At 46.7% G+C, this 17032-nt stretch overlaps 1 protein-coding gene across 1 annotated transcript in view; it reads left to right on the top strand.

Moving 5' to 3' along the window:
- The window catches only part of ENG (endoglin), a 44670-nt gene that overhangs the window by 25289 nt on the left and 2349 nt on the right, over positions 1-17032 (top strand). The window contains exons 3-14 of the mRNA XM_043981180.1: positions 1634-1789; positions 7628-7793; positions 9025-9187; positions 9951-10089; positions 10632-10809; positions 11326-11468; positions 12264-12404; positions 12834-12872; positions 13356-13472; positions 13628-13876; positions 14769-14826; positions 16610-16705. Of these exons, the coding sequence (XP_043837115.1) occupies positions 1634-1789; positions 7628-7793; positions 9025-9187; positions 9951-10089; positions 10632-10809; positions 11326-11468; positions 12264-12404; positions 12834-12872; positions 13356-13472; positions 13628-13876; positions 14769-14826; positions 16610-16705 (1645 nt within the window). The remainder of the gene's footprint in view (positions 1-1633; positions 1790-7627; positions 7794-9024; positions 9188-9950; positions 10090-10631; positions 10810-11325; positions 11469-12263; positions 12405-12833; positions 12873-13355; positions 13473-13627; positions 13877-14768; positions 14827-16609; positions 16706-17032) is intronic.

The raw sequence follows: 17032 nt of genomic DNA on the forward strand, positions 1-17032 counted from the left end.
GTTTTGCATGTTTTCACGTGTCATTAATATCATATTGTTTGCCTTATTAATGGGTGTGGGAGAGGCTCTGGAGAAGAGAGAATTTGGAACTCAAAATTCAAAAAAATTAATGCTAAAAATAATTTTTGGTTATAAAAAGAGTTGCCTACATCACTGGAAGCTTTAGTGACTTGCCCAACATCACACAGCCAGAATGTGACAGCAAGTTGGGGGGAATCAAATCCATGCCTTCCCACCAACACCAGCTCTTTATGCACTATATCACAGGTGCTTCTCATCATATAGAACATATGTGATTATCTCCATTTTGCAAGCGAGGAAATTAAGTGCCCAGGCACACATAGGTTAATAGATGCAGAAGTCAAGACTTTAACTCAGATCTTCTTGATTCTAAGAACCAGACATGACTGAAATAACTGAATAACAAATGTGTCTTCATGTTCCGGTCTTGGCTCACTGGGCTACACTGGGTTTTCAGCCCATGCTCAGATTTTTACTAATGGAGTAACCTGAGACTTTAGAACTGATTCTCTGATGATTCCTAGAGCAGAGTGGGGCCCAAGGATGACCTAGGCTGTGCATCTTCCTAACCCGAACACTACACATGGATCCAAGTGAGATCTGCTTATAAATATCCAAAGCAGCCCCCAAAAGCCTGAGGAGGGAATAGAAGAAGGCTAGAGGATCTTCTCCCTTTGTCTCCAGTTGTGAGGGGGATTGTGAACTGGTTCTGTATATGTTCATTTATTCATTCAACAAGCATTTATCAAGGGCCTACTGTGTGCATGGTTCTGTGCCTTGATGCAGTAGAAACAAAACAAAACAAAAAGTCCCTAACCTCAAGGAGTATATATTCATGCATGTATGCACATGTGCATATACATGTGCATGTATATGCCTGTGTGCATGTATATAAACATGCATGTGTGTATACGTACATAATTACATATATTTGTACCTCAAAAAATGCTACAAACCAAGGCTACACAATGTGTGTACACACATACACGTGTATATGCATGCACACATATATAAATGTACATATATTGGTTATATTCATTTGTGTGTGTGGTGCATGCACACATCTTTTTTTAGGACCAGTCAAAGGGGCTACCTCATGCTCCACCACAGATGGTCAGAGATTTGGAAGGGAATTTAGAAATCATCTGGTCTAATCCCCCCTCAATTTATCTTTAAATGTACTTTATTGATGCTTTCTGTCTTCCTATCACAGCCATTTCAATGGTTCCTGTTAGGTTGAACCTTCCTTTGTGACAAAGAAAAAGAAATCAGCAAAAACATGCCATGCAGTGCCCGCATCCAAGCATCCGGCACTCTGCCCTCGGCGTCCCCTCCCTGTCTACCAGGAGCCCCTGCCCCACCCCTGCCATTCAACATATGGGCACACAGGAAACAAGTGGCAAAGCAAGTTTTTCTGCCTCCAAAAGCAATGTTGTCTCCGCTCCTCTGCCTCCTTTAGACTGTTAAGCAAACTGCAGTGCTGGGGCATAGGGAGGGAAGAGCTAGGGGACCCATCCCCACAAATCAGGAGGGTCTCTTAGAACAGCTAACTTTGATCATCATATGAGGTCTGACTTTGTCTCTTTGTCTCTGTCTCTCTCTCTCTCTCTAGTCCTTTTTTTCCCAGGGTCTCTCAGAACTGGAGCTGACTATTCAGTCCAGCAAGGGAAGTGGCCCACAGATCAGACCTCCCTATGTCGTTCTCGGTGTCCAAGGTCGCATTACGCTTTCGCTCCAGGTCAAAGGAATCTCAGTCAACCTTTTCATGGTAAGGGCTCTGGGCAAGAGTCATGGGAGGGGGGCAGCTAGGTGGCGCAGTGGATAGAGCACCGGCCCTGGAGTCAGGAGTACCTGAGTTCAAATCCGGCCTCAGACACTTAACACACACTTACTAGCTGTGTGACCCTGGGCAAGTCACTTAACCCCAATTGCCTCACTAAAAAAGAAAAAAACACCTAAGAGTCATGGGAGGGGTACCTCCCATCTGGGAACAGATATGGGGAGGAAATATTGGCTGTAGCCTTGGGTAAGATATATGTCTACATCCCTGGCTCTCTGCTTTATTATTCACTGTCCCAAAACTTTTCATACTCTTTTTTTTTTTTTGCTCCCAGGAAAGTAAATATCATAATCTTGGTCTGATCTACCTTACAGAGCCAGATAAAATGAGATTGTAGTTGATATGATTTTAATACACTTTTGCAACCTTGGACAAAGCACAATCCCTTCCTGAGAGTCAGTTTACTCACTTGTCAAATGAGGTTGGATTAGATTAGGGGGTTCTTAACCTTTTTTGGCATCATTGACCCCTTTGGCAGTATGGTGAAAGCTATGGACTCGTCAGAATAATATTTTTAGATGTATCGAATAAAATATATGGAATAAAAAAGAAACCAATGATTATGAAATACAGGTATCAAAGTTTTTAAGAAACAAATTCACATACTCCAAATTGAGAACTCCTGGACCAGATGTGTTCAATATCCCAGTGAGATGGTTCTATGAAATTCTAAGCAAGAAAAGAAAAGAAAGAAATTCTAAGCAAGGCATGAGTTCTTGAAAAAGAAGTTTAAAAGCACGGCACAAATGGGGGAAATTATTGTTGTCTCTCTAAATAGTGTTCTAGGATCCCTTTTCAAACAAACTAAATTTAGAGATTCTCCAAACCCCTCACTCTTGTTTCATCCTTGGTTAAACCCTCTAACACTATTTCTAGACAGGCCTTGGAGGTGGGGGTGGTGCGTTGGAGGAAGAGTGAGAGAAAACAGGAGAGAAAGTCACAAGACCATAGAATCAAAGAATCTTAGGCTACCAGTGTTAGAAATAATAGTTAACAATAATTTAGTCCAACATCCCACCCAGGACAAGAATGTTCTCTGCAGCATCTCTGATCAGTCATTCAGTGTCTGCTTAAACACTTCCCGGGGTAGCTAGGTGGTTCATTGGATAGAACACTAGCCCTGAAGTTGGGAGGATCTGAGTTCAAATCTCACCTCAGACACTTATTAGCCATGTTACCCTGGGCAAGTCACTTAACTCCACTTGCCTTAAACATCTGGGACCATCTCCAGTCATCCTGGCCTACATCTTGCCACTGGAACCAGATGACTCTAGAGGAGAGAGTGAGGTTGGTGAATTTGCACAACCCTCCCTCACTTAAATCCAAGTCATGACATCACCTCCTAATGTAATTGGTCCTCTTCCAGAGGAGGCTCATTCCACAAGGCAGCAGCACTTTGTTGGACAGGTCTGGTTAGGCTAATCAGTCAATCAACAAGCATTATTTAAATAAGTTATTGTGTGCTTGACACTATACCAAATGCTGGAAATACAAAGATAAGAAAAAGGAAAAAAAAAGAAAAAGAAAAACAGTCCCTGCCCTCAAGAGGCTTACATTCTAATAAAAACTATTATTTATGTAAACAGAGCACTTTGATAAACATTATCTCATTTGAGACTCAAAACTCCTCCTATAAGGTAGCCACTTACAGGTATTACTATCCCCATTCTCCCATTGAGGAAACTGAGGCCCAGAGAAGTTTAGTAACTTGTCCTTAGTCACATTAGCTGAGGCAGGATGGAGAGTGAGGTCTTTCCTGATGCCAAATCCAGTGCTCTTTCCACTAGACCAAAGCTGCCCTGGGGGACCAATTAATCTTTGCTGGGAGACTATGGAAAACACACTCAGAAGACACAAGACATATACCTAGGAGGCACATAAACCGCGGTGGGCTGAGGAGCAGCTGGCTCAGACTCTGAAGCCAAGTGTCGAGGGAGAGTCTGTAAGAACTGGACAGAATCCCAGCCTCTGTCCTCCACTCTTCCACAGCCAGCAGATCTTCCCAGCTGTTGTTCTCAGAGAAAACAACACAAGAGAGGAGTGAGAGATAACCAGAGAGATGAGAGACAGAGAAAGAAGAAAGACAAAAAGAAACAGAGAAAGAAGAATAGCAGGGAAAGATTTGGGGACCAGGAAGGGAAGGGGAAAGGGAAAGAGATAAACCATAGGAAAAATGGGAACAAAGGGTCAGAGACGGGTGGAATGGTATGTGTTCAGAAGTGGGACGGGGAATCAAACAGTAAATAGCAAATTGGAGTCTGTTATCTTTCACCAAAAAGGTCAAGTCCTCAGACACCAAGGAGTTTGACCCCCTTGTTTTGGGTGGGGAGACTGAAGCCCAAATGTGGGCATGGGCTTGTTCAAAGTCTCCATGGCAGAGCCAGGACTAGACCCCAGGGCTCCTGGCTGGGTGCTTTTTGCTAGATCATCTTGGGACATGTGGAGCTACCTACTCCCTCCCCTTAGCCCTCCCTGGGCAATTTCCTTGCCTGCTGGCAGCCTGCCCCTGCCCTGGTGAGTGATCTGAGTCCTGAGCCAGCAGGGACCTGAACATGACGCAGAAGACATGAGAAGGGGCCCGAAGCCCAGGGCAGGAAAGTGATCTCTGGCTCTGGCTCTGGCTCCAGCGGGGCTCTGGGGCCCGGTGCCCAGGGGAGGGGGAACAGCCAAACGCCTTCCTCTCGGTGGCTAATAATACCCTAGACGGGTAGACAATGGCTGGAGCAGTGACTACTATTTGATGTAACACGTGGCCCTCACCCACACAGGGCCCTGAGCATCTCCTCTGAAGAAGTGGGAGCGCCACTTCTTCAGGAGTCCAGAACTGAGAAAGGACAGGACCACACAACCAGGGTTCCCCCATGAGAGGTCCCCCTAAGCTTCCTCTCTCCTCTTAGCCTGGATCCAGTCTAACAGATGTGGGGGCTGGAAGAGTGAGGGTTAAGTAGAAACTTCAAATCTAACCTTCAAAAGAGATGGATGGGGCAGCTAGGTGGCGCAGTGGATAGAGCACCGGCCTTGGAGTCAGGAATACCTGAGTTCAAATCCGACCTCAGACACTTAACACTTACTAGCTGTGTGACCCTAGGCAAGTCACTTGACCCCAATTGCCTCACTAAAATAAAAAAATTTTTAAAAATAGAGATGGATACACTGGAAGGAGGCTTGCCTATTTGTCTGTGGACCAAAGATCAAGTTTGGGAACTCCCTGCTCCCCTTCTACAAATCAGGAAATGTGAAGACGCCCCAGGGTCTGGAAAGAGAAGCTAGGGGATGTGGTCATGGATGAGGGAGAGTGGAAATTAATGGGAGCAGGTCCAGTCAGGAAAATGGGGAATCTAGGTGTGATCCTGGAACTAGCAGGAGTCCCCAGAAGCCATCCAACCCAACCTTCTGCTTCTGAACCACCTCAGACAGTTGTCGCCCTGTCCTCTTTTTTAAAGAGCAGCTCATCAGTCTGCTGTTTGACCCCCTTCGTTTCCTCTCCCTCATGCCTCAGTGAAGACTGATCTAGTTGCGCGCCACACCCCCTCCCCTCCCCAGCCGTCCCTCAGGTGAAATTCTTCCTTTTCTAAATCTCACTCATCCTTCAGAGTTTGCTTAAGAAGACAGGCCCCCTTGGGGCAGCTAGGTGGTGCAGTGGATAAAGTACTGGCCCTGGATTCAGGAGGACCTGAGTTCAAATCCAGCCTCAGACACTTGACACTTACTAGCTGTGTAACCCTGGGCAAGTCACTTAACCCCCATTGCCCCGCCAAAAAAACAAAACAAAAACAAACAAACAAACAAGAAGAAGAAGAAGAAGAAGAAGAAGAAGAAGAAGAAGAAGAAGAAGAAGAAGACAGGCCCCCTCCAAGAAAGACTGCAGCTACCTGAACTTACTCTGAACTCTTGCCGTGCTTCTGTCCGCACCTCAGAGCGCTTGGGCCACTTCTAGCTGGTATTGTTCTGTTCTTAGCTCTCCAAGTAGAAAGGAAGCTCCCCATGGCAAGGACTTTCCTCTCTCTGGCTCTCCCATGGCAGCTAGCACGAGGCTCTCCCAATAGGCAGACAGTAGGTGCTCCAGAAATGAGTGTCAATGGATTGAAATAGCCTCTCACCCTCAGCTCTCTTGCTAATCTCTCCCTCTCTTCTCTTGTCCTGGGCTCCCAGCCCCTGTGGAGTTAGGGAATAGGGAGAGTGGAGGGGGCTGGAGAGATTCTTCAAAGACACATTTCTTGGAGAGCAACAGAGAGGGTCCAAGGCTCAGGTCCATCCCAAAGGACAATTACAGTGCAAATTACATCCCATAACATACATATCAGTTGAAGTTAAAATGAATACTCAGACTTTTATTTTATTTTTTAATCATAAAAGTATTTATTATTTTCCAATTATATGTAAAGATAGTTTTCAGCATTTGTTTTCATAGGATTTTTAGTTTCAAATTTGTCTCCCACCCTCCCTTCCCTCCCCAAGACGGAAAGCAATGATATAGGTTATATATGTACAATCATATTAAACATATTTCTGCATTAGTCATATTGTGAAAGAAGAATCAGAACAAAAGTGAAGAATCTCAAAGAAGAAACTAAATAACATCCAAAAAGTAGAAACAGTATGGTTCAATCTGCATTCAGAAGCCACAGTTCTTTTTTCTGGATGTGGTGAACATTTTCTATCGTGAGTTCTTTGAAACTGTTTTGGATCATTGCACTGCTGATAAGAGCCAAAGTCTGTCACCGTGGATCGCTGCATGCTGTTACTGTATACAATGTTCTCCTGGTTCTGCTCATCTCACACACATTAGACTTTTAAAGGGGGGAAGAAAGTCATTGAGGAGCAGTTTGGGAAGTGGGGTGGAATAGAAAGACAGCGGCAGACTCTTCATTTTGGTGATGGTATAGACTGGTTGCATGTAAAAAGTCTTGACTTTTTAACCCCAGTTGAAGAAGCCTTGTCTAGTAACATGCTGGTAAATGTTTAACAATTAACTCTCCCTATGAAGACATACTCCTAAATTTAATCTGCAATATTAACATTTTCTCCATTGCTTTCTTAAGTGTAGACAATCAACAAAACAAAAGAGCTTTTTTGTAGCTTTCTTTGATTTCCCAGGTGTAAATGCTCACACTGTAAATTTAACAATTGGCCTTTGGGTCAAGTTGGCTCCAGAACACCCCTACTTGTCCCTCTCCCCATCTGCCACCCCTCTGATTTACAGACCAGTTGTCTGGTCCCCTCAGCAGAGTTGGAACCGACTTTCTCTGCCCCAGGGTAAATTTCACAAAGCATGCCCAGGAAAGCAGGATAGAAAAGCACCTGCAACTTTTTAATGTAGGTGGATGTCCTGCAAGGGATCAGGGCCCACGTAACCTCCCCATGGAGTCAAAAAGTGTAGCCCAGCACCATGGGAAGTGCTCCAATCCAGCTCCTGCTACATTAAGACAAATTCAGCTGAGGTTGAGCCTCAGACCCTGACACATAGAAAGACTAATCCCAAATGGAGGAGCTCACATGCAGACCAGAGTGTCAGCCCCTGGAGAAGTCTATCTGGTAGCTTCCACTTTTAATTAATCATGCTTGCTAACTCATTGCTAAGCTCAGTTGTTTCAACCTTGCTGAAAGAGTTTAAGTGCTATCAATACCCTCTAAATTTTTATGCCCTGGGTCAAACTCTACTCAACCTGCCCTAGATCTGGCTCTGCTTCTTAGTGCTGACAGCCTTTCCACAGGATGTCTCTGCTTAGAAGAGCAACTTTCTGAGAATTTCCCTCATGTCCTTAGAATCCTACAAAGGTCTTCTTCAAAGATACACCAGTCAGCTACAGTATCTTGCCAGAATTCTCCACAAGGGAAGAGCTCCTTGACTGGGCCCAGAGGAAATATGGAAACATCACCTCCTATGCAGAAATAGATGACCCCCAGAGCATCATACTCCATCTAGATCAAGGTCAGTTTCCCCAAAGAAGGCCCTCCTTGAGGCACAAGTTTCTTTCCCCCCAAACTCCTACCCCTCTTTCCTTGTAACAGTGCTAGCACCCACTGCTAACGGTGGGAAAGACCTTAGAAATTGTCTCCTTCAACACTATTCCCTCCCCATCCCCCAATTTTTTTTTCAAGGATGAAGGAAACTGGGGCCTGGAAAAAAGGTGAAGTGACTTGCTGAAAGACAGTACACAGTGTGGTGGCAAAGAAAGGGAGATGCTCTATTTGGCCTTTTCTTAACATGGATAATACCATTTTAGAGTAACTTGCTTTTCTTTAAAATGTGTTAAACAGGGGCAGCTAGGTGGCACAGTGGATAAAGCCCCAGCCCTGGATTCAAGAGAACCTGAGTTCAAATCTGGCCTCAGACACTTGACACTTACTAGCTGTATGACCTTGAGCAAGTCACTTAACCCTCTTTGCCCTGCCCCCCCCAAATGTGTTAAACAGACAAGTACAGCTAACCCTCATATTATACCCTCCTTCAGCCCACTTCTCACGAAGTGTGGCTCAGAAGACAGAGTCTACCCTATGTCAGACCCTTAAAGACAATATCAGGCTGGCAGATTAGAAAGTCTTTGTAGCCACTCCCTGGGAAAACCAACAAACTGTCCCCAAGGTCAATGATTGTCCCATTGTGAACCAGCATGACCAAGCATGTTCTGTACAAGTGCTTGTAGGAAATGGTTCATCATCAGAAGTCTATTTGACCCACAGGGACACACTTCTGAGTGTGCCACCTGTTGCTGCTCCCGGCCCCCTGCTTGTAACTTGGTGTTTGGAATCATTTGTTTTTTACTCATGTATTCTGAATTGCACTGGGTCTCTTTGCCCTGTAAGCAGAAAGAATAGAGGAAGCAGCAGAGCTAGAACCCATTCTTTTGACTCCCAGTCTAGCATCCATGTGAGCAGAGATTCATGATATCAGCACTCTCCAGGCTCCCAGTCCCCAGGCTTCTCCACTCCAGCAGCCCCCCACCCATGCAGTACCTAGAAATTGCAAAGCCCTTATAGATATTTTAGAATAAACCCATATCTTGCAAGACTTTCACTAACTGGCCCTCGGACCATTCTTGAGGTTCTCTGAGTTTCCTTAATGCTGAGCCTGGGCCAGAAGACTCATCTTCTTCTTTTGGGAGGTCCTGAGCATGGCTGGTTTGATGACCTCCCAACCCTTTTCTCTATCACCTCCCCAGCTCTGGCACCTGCATTCCCATGTGTCCCAGAGTCTAATTTCAACATGGGCAGCTACCTTACATGGAAGGCCATTGCACCGGTGTACAAAGGCTGCTACATCAGGAAGGTGCCGGGCAGGAAAGTGGCTCACATCGTGAAAGTCATGCAGAGTTCCTCAAGCAGGTAATATAGCTGACCCAGGGGCCCAGACCTTTTGCCCCAGTCTGGTCAGGGTTGCTAGTACCCCCTCTTGTCTCCCTGGAGTTCTTCCTGTGTGCCCATGGTCAGCATTTGTTATGCTGAAGTCCTATACTTCCTTTCTCAGCTTGTCCCAGCCTGTGCCCACCACCTGGCATTGCTGCTTTTCCAACTTGCTCACAGATGATTTCCATCCTTGGTCTTGATATAATGGTCCCATTGTCCAACTCCCAATGGCAGGTGGCGCAGTGGATAATGCACTGGCCCTGGATTCAGGAGGACCTGAGTTCAAATCCGACCTCAGACACTTGACACCACCTGTGTGACCCTGGGCAAGTCATTTAACCCTCATTGCCCCACCAAAAAAAAAAAAAAAAAAAAAAAGAATGCCAAAAGGATCCTTGACACAAAAGAGGTTTAAAAACCCCACTCTAGTATATCTACTTCTCACCTCAATCAGAAAGAGTCACACTTGCCAAAACTTCATATTCTGGGGGGCGGCTAGGTGGCGCAGTGGATAAAGCACTGGCCTTGGATTCAGGAGGACCTGAGTTCAAATCCAGCCTCAGACACTTGACACTTACTAGTTGTGTGACCCTGGGAAAGTCACTTAACCCTCATTTGCCCTTCAAAAACAAAAACCCAAAAAACAAACAAACAAAAACTCCCAATGGCAGGACTGATTCTCCCAAGAGGTCTCTCCTCCTTATGCCTAATTACAGGGGTATTGGGGTGGGTGTTCTCGTAGCCCTCAGATAGTGGAGGTGAAGATGAACTTGAGCTGTCCTTTGGGGAATATGGCTCCCACACTGGATGCTGTGGTGATTCTGCAGGGACCTCCCAACGTCAATTGGCTGATTGACTCCGACTACAATGTGCAGATCTGGGTGAGTTCAGGTCCCTACCCCTTCCTCCCTTTGCCTTCCCCTCACATAGGGGTGGGAGAAGCCAACTCCTAGACACCTCATGTGGATAAGGTCAATTATTTTATCCAACTCTCAGTTTTCCCCAAATAGCTTATCCACTTTTGGGAAGGTCACCAAGTTAAAGACTGTTAGAATTGCAAAGGTTGTGGAAAGAGGGGTTGGCATGGGTTAGCATAAGGAGCTCTGGGGGAGAAGGAATGAAGGGTCCCCAATTCTTTAGGGCTAAAGGTGAAAAGAAAGAAAGTGGTTTTCACTGTGCAGTGCTCCTTTCTCTTCTCTCTGTAAAGAATTATTAAAAATTGGTCCCCACATCTCCCATTCTTATCTTTGCTCCTCTCGCCTGTATCTGCTTTTTTCTCTTTCCTTGATATCGTTCTCTTCCATTTCTCTCCCTTCATTCTTGCTTCTTCCTTTCTTCCTCCTTTTCTCTCTCTCAATTCCTGCTTTCCCTCTTCCCCACTGCCCCTTCTCTGTCTTTCTCTGTTTCTCTCTCCCTACCTTAGACCACAGGTGAATACTCCTTCAAGATCTTCCCCAACAAGAACATCCCTGGCTCCATCCTCCCTGACACATTCCCGGAACTACTTCATGAGGTCCATAAGAAGTTCAATGCTAGCATCTTTGCCTCCTACGTGGAGATTCCATTTACCGGCCACATTGCCCTGTGGGCCCCTAGTTGTGGTGAGACTTCCCATTCTAAGACTTCTTGATCCCTTCTAGGAACCTCTTGAGCCTTCCCCAAAGCTCAGCCATGATGCAGAGCCTTGAGAGGTGTACACGGCCTTACTGTCTAGACTGGTCTGAAGGCTTTGGGTTCAATCCTGGCTATGCTGTTAATTCACTGTGGGACTTCGATCCAATTTATTTGGGTCTTAGTTTCCAAGGTTATAAAATTATGAAGCCTCGGGGCAGCTAGGTGGTGCAGCGGATAGAGCACTGGCCCTGGAGTCAGGAGGACCTGAGTTCAAATCTGGCCTCAGACACTTAACACTAGCTGTGTGACCCTGGGCAAGTCACTTAACCCCAATTGCCTCACCAAAAAAAAAAATAATAATAATAATTATGAAGCCTCTAAGAATCCTTCTGGTTCCAATGTCCCATAAGTTTGCCCTTTGTGGGGCAACTGGGGGGAGGTTGGGGTGGGAAGAAGTTGGAAATTTTGGCCTCACAGCCCTAATCTCCTGATTTTTCCTACAGCTCCCCAAGTAGAAACCTCACCTTCTCCAGTGCTGACAACTCCATCCTTGATGACTTGTTATTTGCCTCTGCTGAGTTCCCTGCTTTTGCCCCAGTGCTCCCCAGACAGCATGACACTGGTGCTAAAGAAGAATATTCTCATGGTATGGGCAGGTATTTGGTTGGGGGGTGGGGTGGATGGGAGGACCTGCAAAGAGTATGGAAGGCATAGTTATAGTCTGGGGCTGGGGTGGAAAATATGGAATCCAGGAATGCCGACTCTGGAAGAGGTAGCAAGATGGCACAAACCCATCAGACTCAAATGTCTATCTCCTCCATGAAATCTGCCTTGATTTACCCTGCCAGTAATGACCTCCTTCTTCAGGCCTCACACAATAATTTGTTTTGCTCCTCTGTAATGCACCCATCACAGAATACCACATAGTACAGTTATGTGTTTCTGTCTTACCCCCCTACTTTAAATCCCACAAGGGCAAGGGCAGGAACCATGTCTTATCATGCATGGTTGTCTTCCCTAATAGAATGAAAGCTCTTAGAAAGCAGAAAGCACTTAATAAATGCTTATGGTTTATCAAAATTTAAACTCTCGGATAGAACACCAGCCCTGGATTCAGGAGTACCTGAGTTCAAGTCCGACCTCAGACACTTAACATGTGCTAGCTGTGTGACCCTGGGCAAGTCACTTAACCCCAATTGCCTCACCAAAAAAAAAAAAAATTAAACTCCCCATCATAGTGCTTTCCACAAAAATGTTTGCTGAAGGAATGAAGAATATTCACACAACATCCCACCCTGGGGCTTCAATTTACCTCTCTACAAATTGAAGGAGCTAGATCTGATCTCTGAGATTACTTCCAGATTTGAAAACATCTTCCAATTTCATGATTTAGCCAATTAGGCAGGTCTCTCGGTCCTGACAATGCCTTGCTCCTTCCCAGGTCCTGAACTGTCAGATCAAACATCTCTCCTTCCGGGACCCGAGTTGCCAGTCACAGGAGAAAGATGATGAGCTGGTCCTGAGCAGCAGCTTCCATGGGTGTGGGATGAATGTGAAGAAAGGTATCATTTTAGACAATGAGGTGAGTTGAGGCTGGAGCCTCAGGGAACTGATCACCTAATCAGCATTCCCTGAAAAGTCCAAACAGACAGGATTCCCCAGCTCTGTTTTCCTTCCACGGGCATCCTCCAGGCCCTGGGGTCAACCAAGAACCACTCCCATGGATCTGCCATCCTTTTGGGACTGACCATTCCAGGCGGTTCCAATTCTTAAGGGCTTTTAAAACTGGTCTTTAAGTTACCTCTTCAAGCCCCAAGGGTTCCCTTACAATTTGGAATTCCTAGATTAGATGAATGACTGCTCCTGGCTTGCCACCGGCTCATTCTATGACCATGGGTAGGCAGTTATCTTGCCCTACCTAGCCCCTCTGTAAAATGAGGGGATTGAATTAGACTTTCTCCAAGGTCCCAGTTGGCTCTGACATTCTAGTTTTTTATTTCTGTTCTCCCAGGTGGCTGTGACCTTGACCTCCAGCTCTGTTCCAATTCTGGTGAGCAGAAACTCTCTTCCCTTTCTCTCCCCCTTCCCCAGTTTTCCTGTGTTTTAATCCATATTCTCTGGATTGGAATTTGGCATTTCTCGTTTCCCTCACTGACTCCAAGGTGGGGAGCAGCAGGGGCGGGGGGGGGGGGGCCGGAATATGACTGACCTCTCCTGCCCCCTGCTACATGCTGAGGCAGCACAGTCTGGTACAGCTGTGTTCTGGGGCAGGTGGGGGTTCCTTGTCTCTAATTGACTGTGTAACCCTGGTCAAGTTCCATTTCTCAAGATGTTTCTATATCTGTAGAATAACAAAATTCATTCACACAATGGTCTATCACATTCCTTGGCCTAGGGTGGGACAAAGCTAAGGCATCAAACCCCCTCCTAGACAATGTACCCATCACCTTGAATGACTTTGTCACACATGGGATCTCTCCGATCTCCTTCCCGGAGTGACAGAACCACATGCCTGCCTCCCTGTTCCTTACAGACAGAGGTTGAGTGTCTTAACACCAGTGCCTTATCTGTCCACATGGATGCCTACAACAGCCAGCAATTCCTTCGCACCTCCAGCACCATTGAGCTGGGCCAACGGGTCTATGTGCAGGTACATGTCTCCCTGCCTCTACCACAGCTGCTCAAACCCACAGGAGGGGGAAGTCCCAGAGTTCCACACCTCCAGTCATCACCCTGCCCCACCTTAAGGCTGATCTTGGACTAAGGGCTCCATCTTCTTACTGTTCTGAGCCACTCTTTCCATAGGTGACAGTGACCCCAGCTGCTGAAGAGCTCGCTGCATACCTGGACACCTGCTCCCTGGACCTGGGGCCAGAGGCTGATCCTGTGGAACTAATCTACGATCAGATGCCTAAGAGCCCCCGGGTGAAAATCCTGACATCAGTCTCCAACAAGATACAATTCAGCTTCCTTCTCCGGGGTCACATGGTGCCCACACCAACTGCTGCCATACTTAATTGTAATGTAGATCTGGTCCTCCGGGGCAAGCCTGAGGTAAGATGGAGGCTCTGGGGCAGGAATTCAATTCAACAAACATATATTAGAAGTGGAAAGGAAAGAGATCTTGATAGGGTGCTAGATTTCAGGAAGACCTGAGCTCAAATCATCTTTCATACATGTTCTAGCTATATGACTGAGCAGGTCACTTCATTGCTTTCAGCCTCAGTTTCTTCATCTGTAAAATAGAGATAATAATATTTACCCCCACAGGGTTGTTGTGAGAATCAAATGAGATAAAATATGTAACATGCATTGTAAACCCTTATTATCATTATTTCTATCATGTCTGACTCTTCATGACCCCATTTGGGGTTTTCTTGGCAAAGATACTAGAGCGGTTTGTCATTTCCTTCTCCAGCTCATTTTACACATGAGGAACTGATGCAAACAGGATTAAGTGACTTGCCACGGTCACACAGCTAGTGAATGTCTGAGGCCAGATTTGAACTCAAGAAGATGAGAAATACTACATAAAATGCTAGCAATATTATTCAAGGGGCTTGCTACCAAACATCAACACAGCTGCATTTCACAATATAACATAAGTGCTTTAAGTTTCAAAGTGCTGGAAACCTACTATGTGCTAGATGGAGGCACAAAAGTGTACAAGACATTGTCCCTTCCCTCAAAGAATCTGCAATCTAATTGGGAAGACACAACACACAAAGGTTACTAATGATACAAGGTTGGATATGGTTAGTGGCATGTCTGGCAACTGCTAAGGAGGCTGGGAGTTAGGGGATGATGCTGTGAACCAGGGTGACCAGGAGAGGTGGCATGGATTGGAACTTGAAGAATGGGGTAGAGTTAAGCTGTGTGGAGGGAAGGGAGGAGACGAACTAAGAGACAGAGCTACAAAATGCTATTCTTTCTTCCCACACCCTAGACCAAGGTTATCCTTAAGACCTCTATGAAGCTGAACATCAATAACCCCACACTGACAAGTGAGTAGGACATTGGTCTCTTCTCCATCCCCACCCCTCCAGGAGTAAGAGAGGGGAGAGGGTTTCTGAACCTGACATCTGGGGTCCCTCAACTGGAAACCCAGAGTGGCAGGATGTGGGGAGGATGACATTGGTCCAGGCCTGAATCTGGGAGCTGTGGGGCTCCTGAAAAGGACAGGAGGGAGGGGAAACTCAAAGCTAAGCTGTGAGGGGAGAAGCTGGAACTGAGTCCAGGTGCCCCAGGCCTATCAGATTGAAGAGGACCAGAGAACCAATCACAACATGTCAGGGCTGGAGGCGAGCTCCGAGATCATCCATCTTCACCATGTTTGTACTTGTGAGTTAGTGTTGCTAAGCAGGGAAAATACCTCTTCCCTGGAGATGGCCACAGTCTCGACTTTTGGCTTCACCTCTGAGCTGTTGTGTACAGGAGACTCTCTTGGGAGCGGGGAAGAAGGGGATGGAGCATTCCTTTGGGGGACCAGTAGGACTGGAAAGTAGCTCTTCTTGGCCTGCCTGGCTTCCTACAGAAGTGGGCTCCAGGGAGCGGCTGCTACCCTGGGGAGTGTGGCTCAATTTCCTTCCTCTCTGGAACGTGCCTAGGACACATCTCTCCCCTTCCTAGTAGCCCCCAGAATGGATGACTCTCCCCCCTCCTTTCCCCCATGGCTTCCTGCCTCTGTTTGCTCGCCTCCCTAAAGACCCCTGTCCCCAGTGAGCAGGAAGAGTCGCTGACTCTGGGGTCAGTGCTGATACTCCCCCCTCTCCCTCCTCCCCTCCACTTTAAAGCTAGAGCCAACATTCCCTAGAAAGGACCCAGGTGTCCAGGAAAGAGAGGAGGAGCCTTTGCTATCTTAGAGCCTTGGCTTCTTCAGAAGAGCTAGATTTGGTCACACCTTTTAGAGAGCTCGTGGTGCCAAGCCCTGCTGGGGAGAGTGTTGGCTCCCCGTTTTAAGAGAAACAGAGGGGAAACAAATGCCACAAAATATGAAAATCACAGTAGACCAATGGTCAAACTTTGGGTGAATATTCTGCCAATTTGGTCCAGGTAGGACAACCTCCACTACAGGTACTGAGCACAGCCCAAGGACAACTGATCGCTACATTAGGTGGGCCCAGGGAAGACTTGACCACAAAGTCTGACCTTGTGGACTATGGCAGGCTGCTACCCCACCAACCAACCCCTTACTGTTTGCCTGGGATATATCACACACACATCCCAACTTCCCACTACCCATTATCTCAAGACTAAGGAAATAAGATCCTCCCTCTGGAAAAGGATGGAGAGCCCAGAGCTCGAATATAATGCCAAAAACAAATTTATCATTGACATGAAAAACCCTCAGGGATCAGGTCTGGACAATGTCCAGTGGCATTGTTCCTTAAAAGAACAAGGCTATACTATAAAGTAGGCCCACACAAGGGCTGGGTTGTTTAGAAGATCAGAGACAAGAGGGTGAGAATGAAGGACCTTTGGGGACCTGCTATTGATCATTCTCAGTGACTCAAAACCCAGTGGACTGAGATACCACAGGTGAAAAAGTTAGGCCAGGAGAATTAAGACAGGTTGGCCTCACCTTGACACCAGGGAATAGCTAGCCTGGGATGCTGATGGTCACCACCCTGGGCAGTGGTGTTGGGTCTGAGCTGCCCAAGGCTTTGTTTGATAGGAGTCTGGGATTCCAAGGAATCCAAGGGAGTAATGAGAGTTTGGAGGCCCTGCAGAAGGGCCTGCCTGGCACCTTCTTCTGATCTGCCCTTTCTTGTCTCCTGCCAATCCAAGGCCTGAGCATGCCTGCCGTCCTGGGAATCACCTTTGGAGCCTTCATCATTGGAGCCTTGCTCACTGCGGCCCTCTGGTACATCTCCTCCCATACCCGTGAGTACCCGCATCCCTCTTGGTCAGCATCCCCTTCCCTCCCCAAGACAGATGGGTGAGGCCTAGGCCTCCAGATTGGTATTAAGGCCCCAAGCTAAGCTAGGAATCTTAATGTTCTGTTCAAGTTTTCTCCTTCTGTCCTCCGTGGCTAATTAGGGAGTACCCCAAGGGAGGGTGGGGGATCAGTTATCTTACTGTCCCATGGAAACCACTCCAGGGGTTATTAGGGTGGGAGGTGGGGTGGTTGGGAGAGAAGACGGTTGGTTTGGAACTGACTGTAGGAGGTGGGGTAGCTTATCACCACTCCAACCACCGGCCCCCACCCAG

This window comes from Dromiciops gliroides, chromosome 2, assembly GCF_019393635.1.
Source record: "Dromiciops gliroides isolate mDroGli1 chromosome 2, mDroGli1.pri, whole genome shotgun sequence".
In the NCBI taxonomy this organism is placed as follows: Eukaryota; Metazoa; Chordata; class Mammalia; order Microbiotheria; family Microbiotheriidae; genus Dromiciops; species Dromiciops gliroides.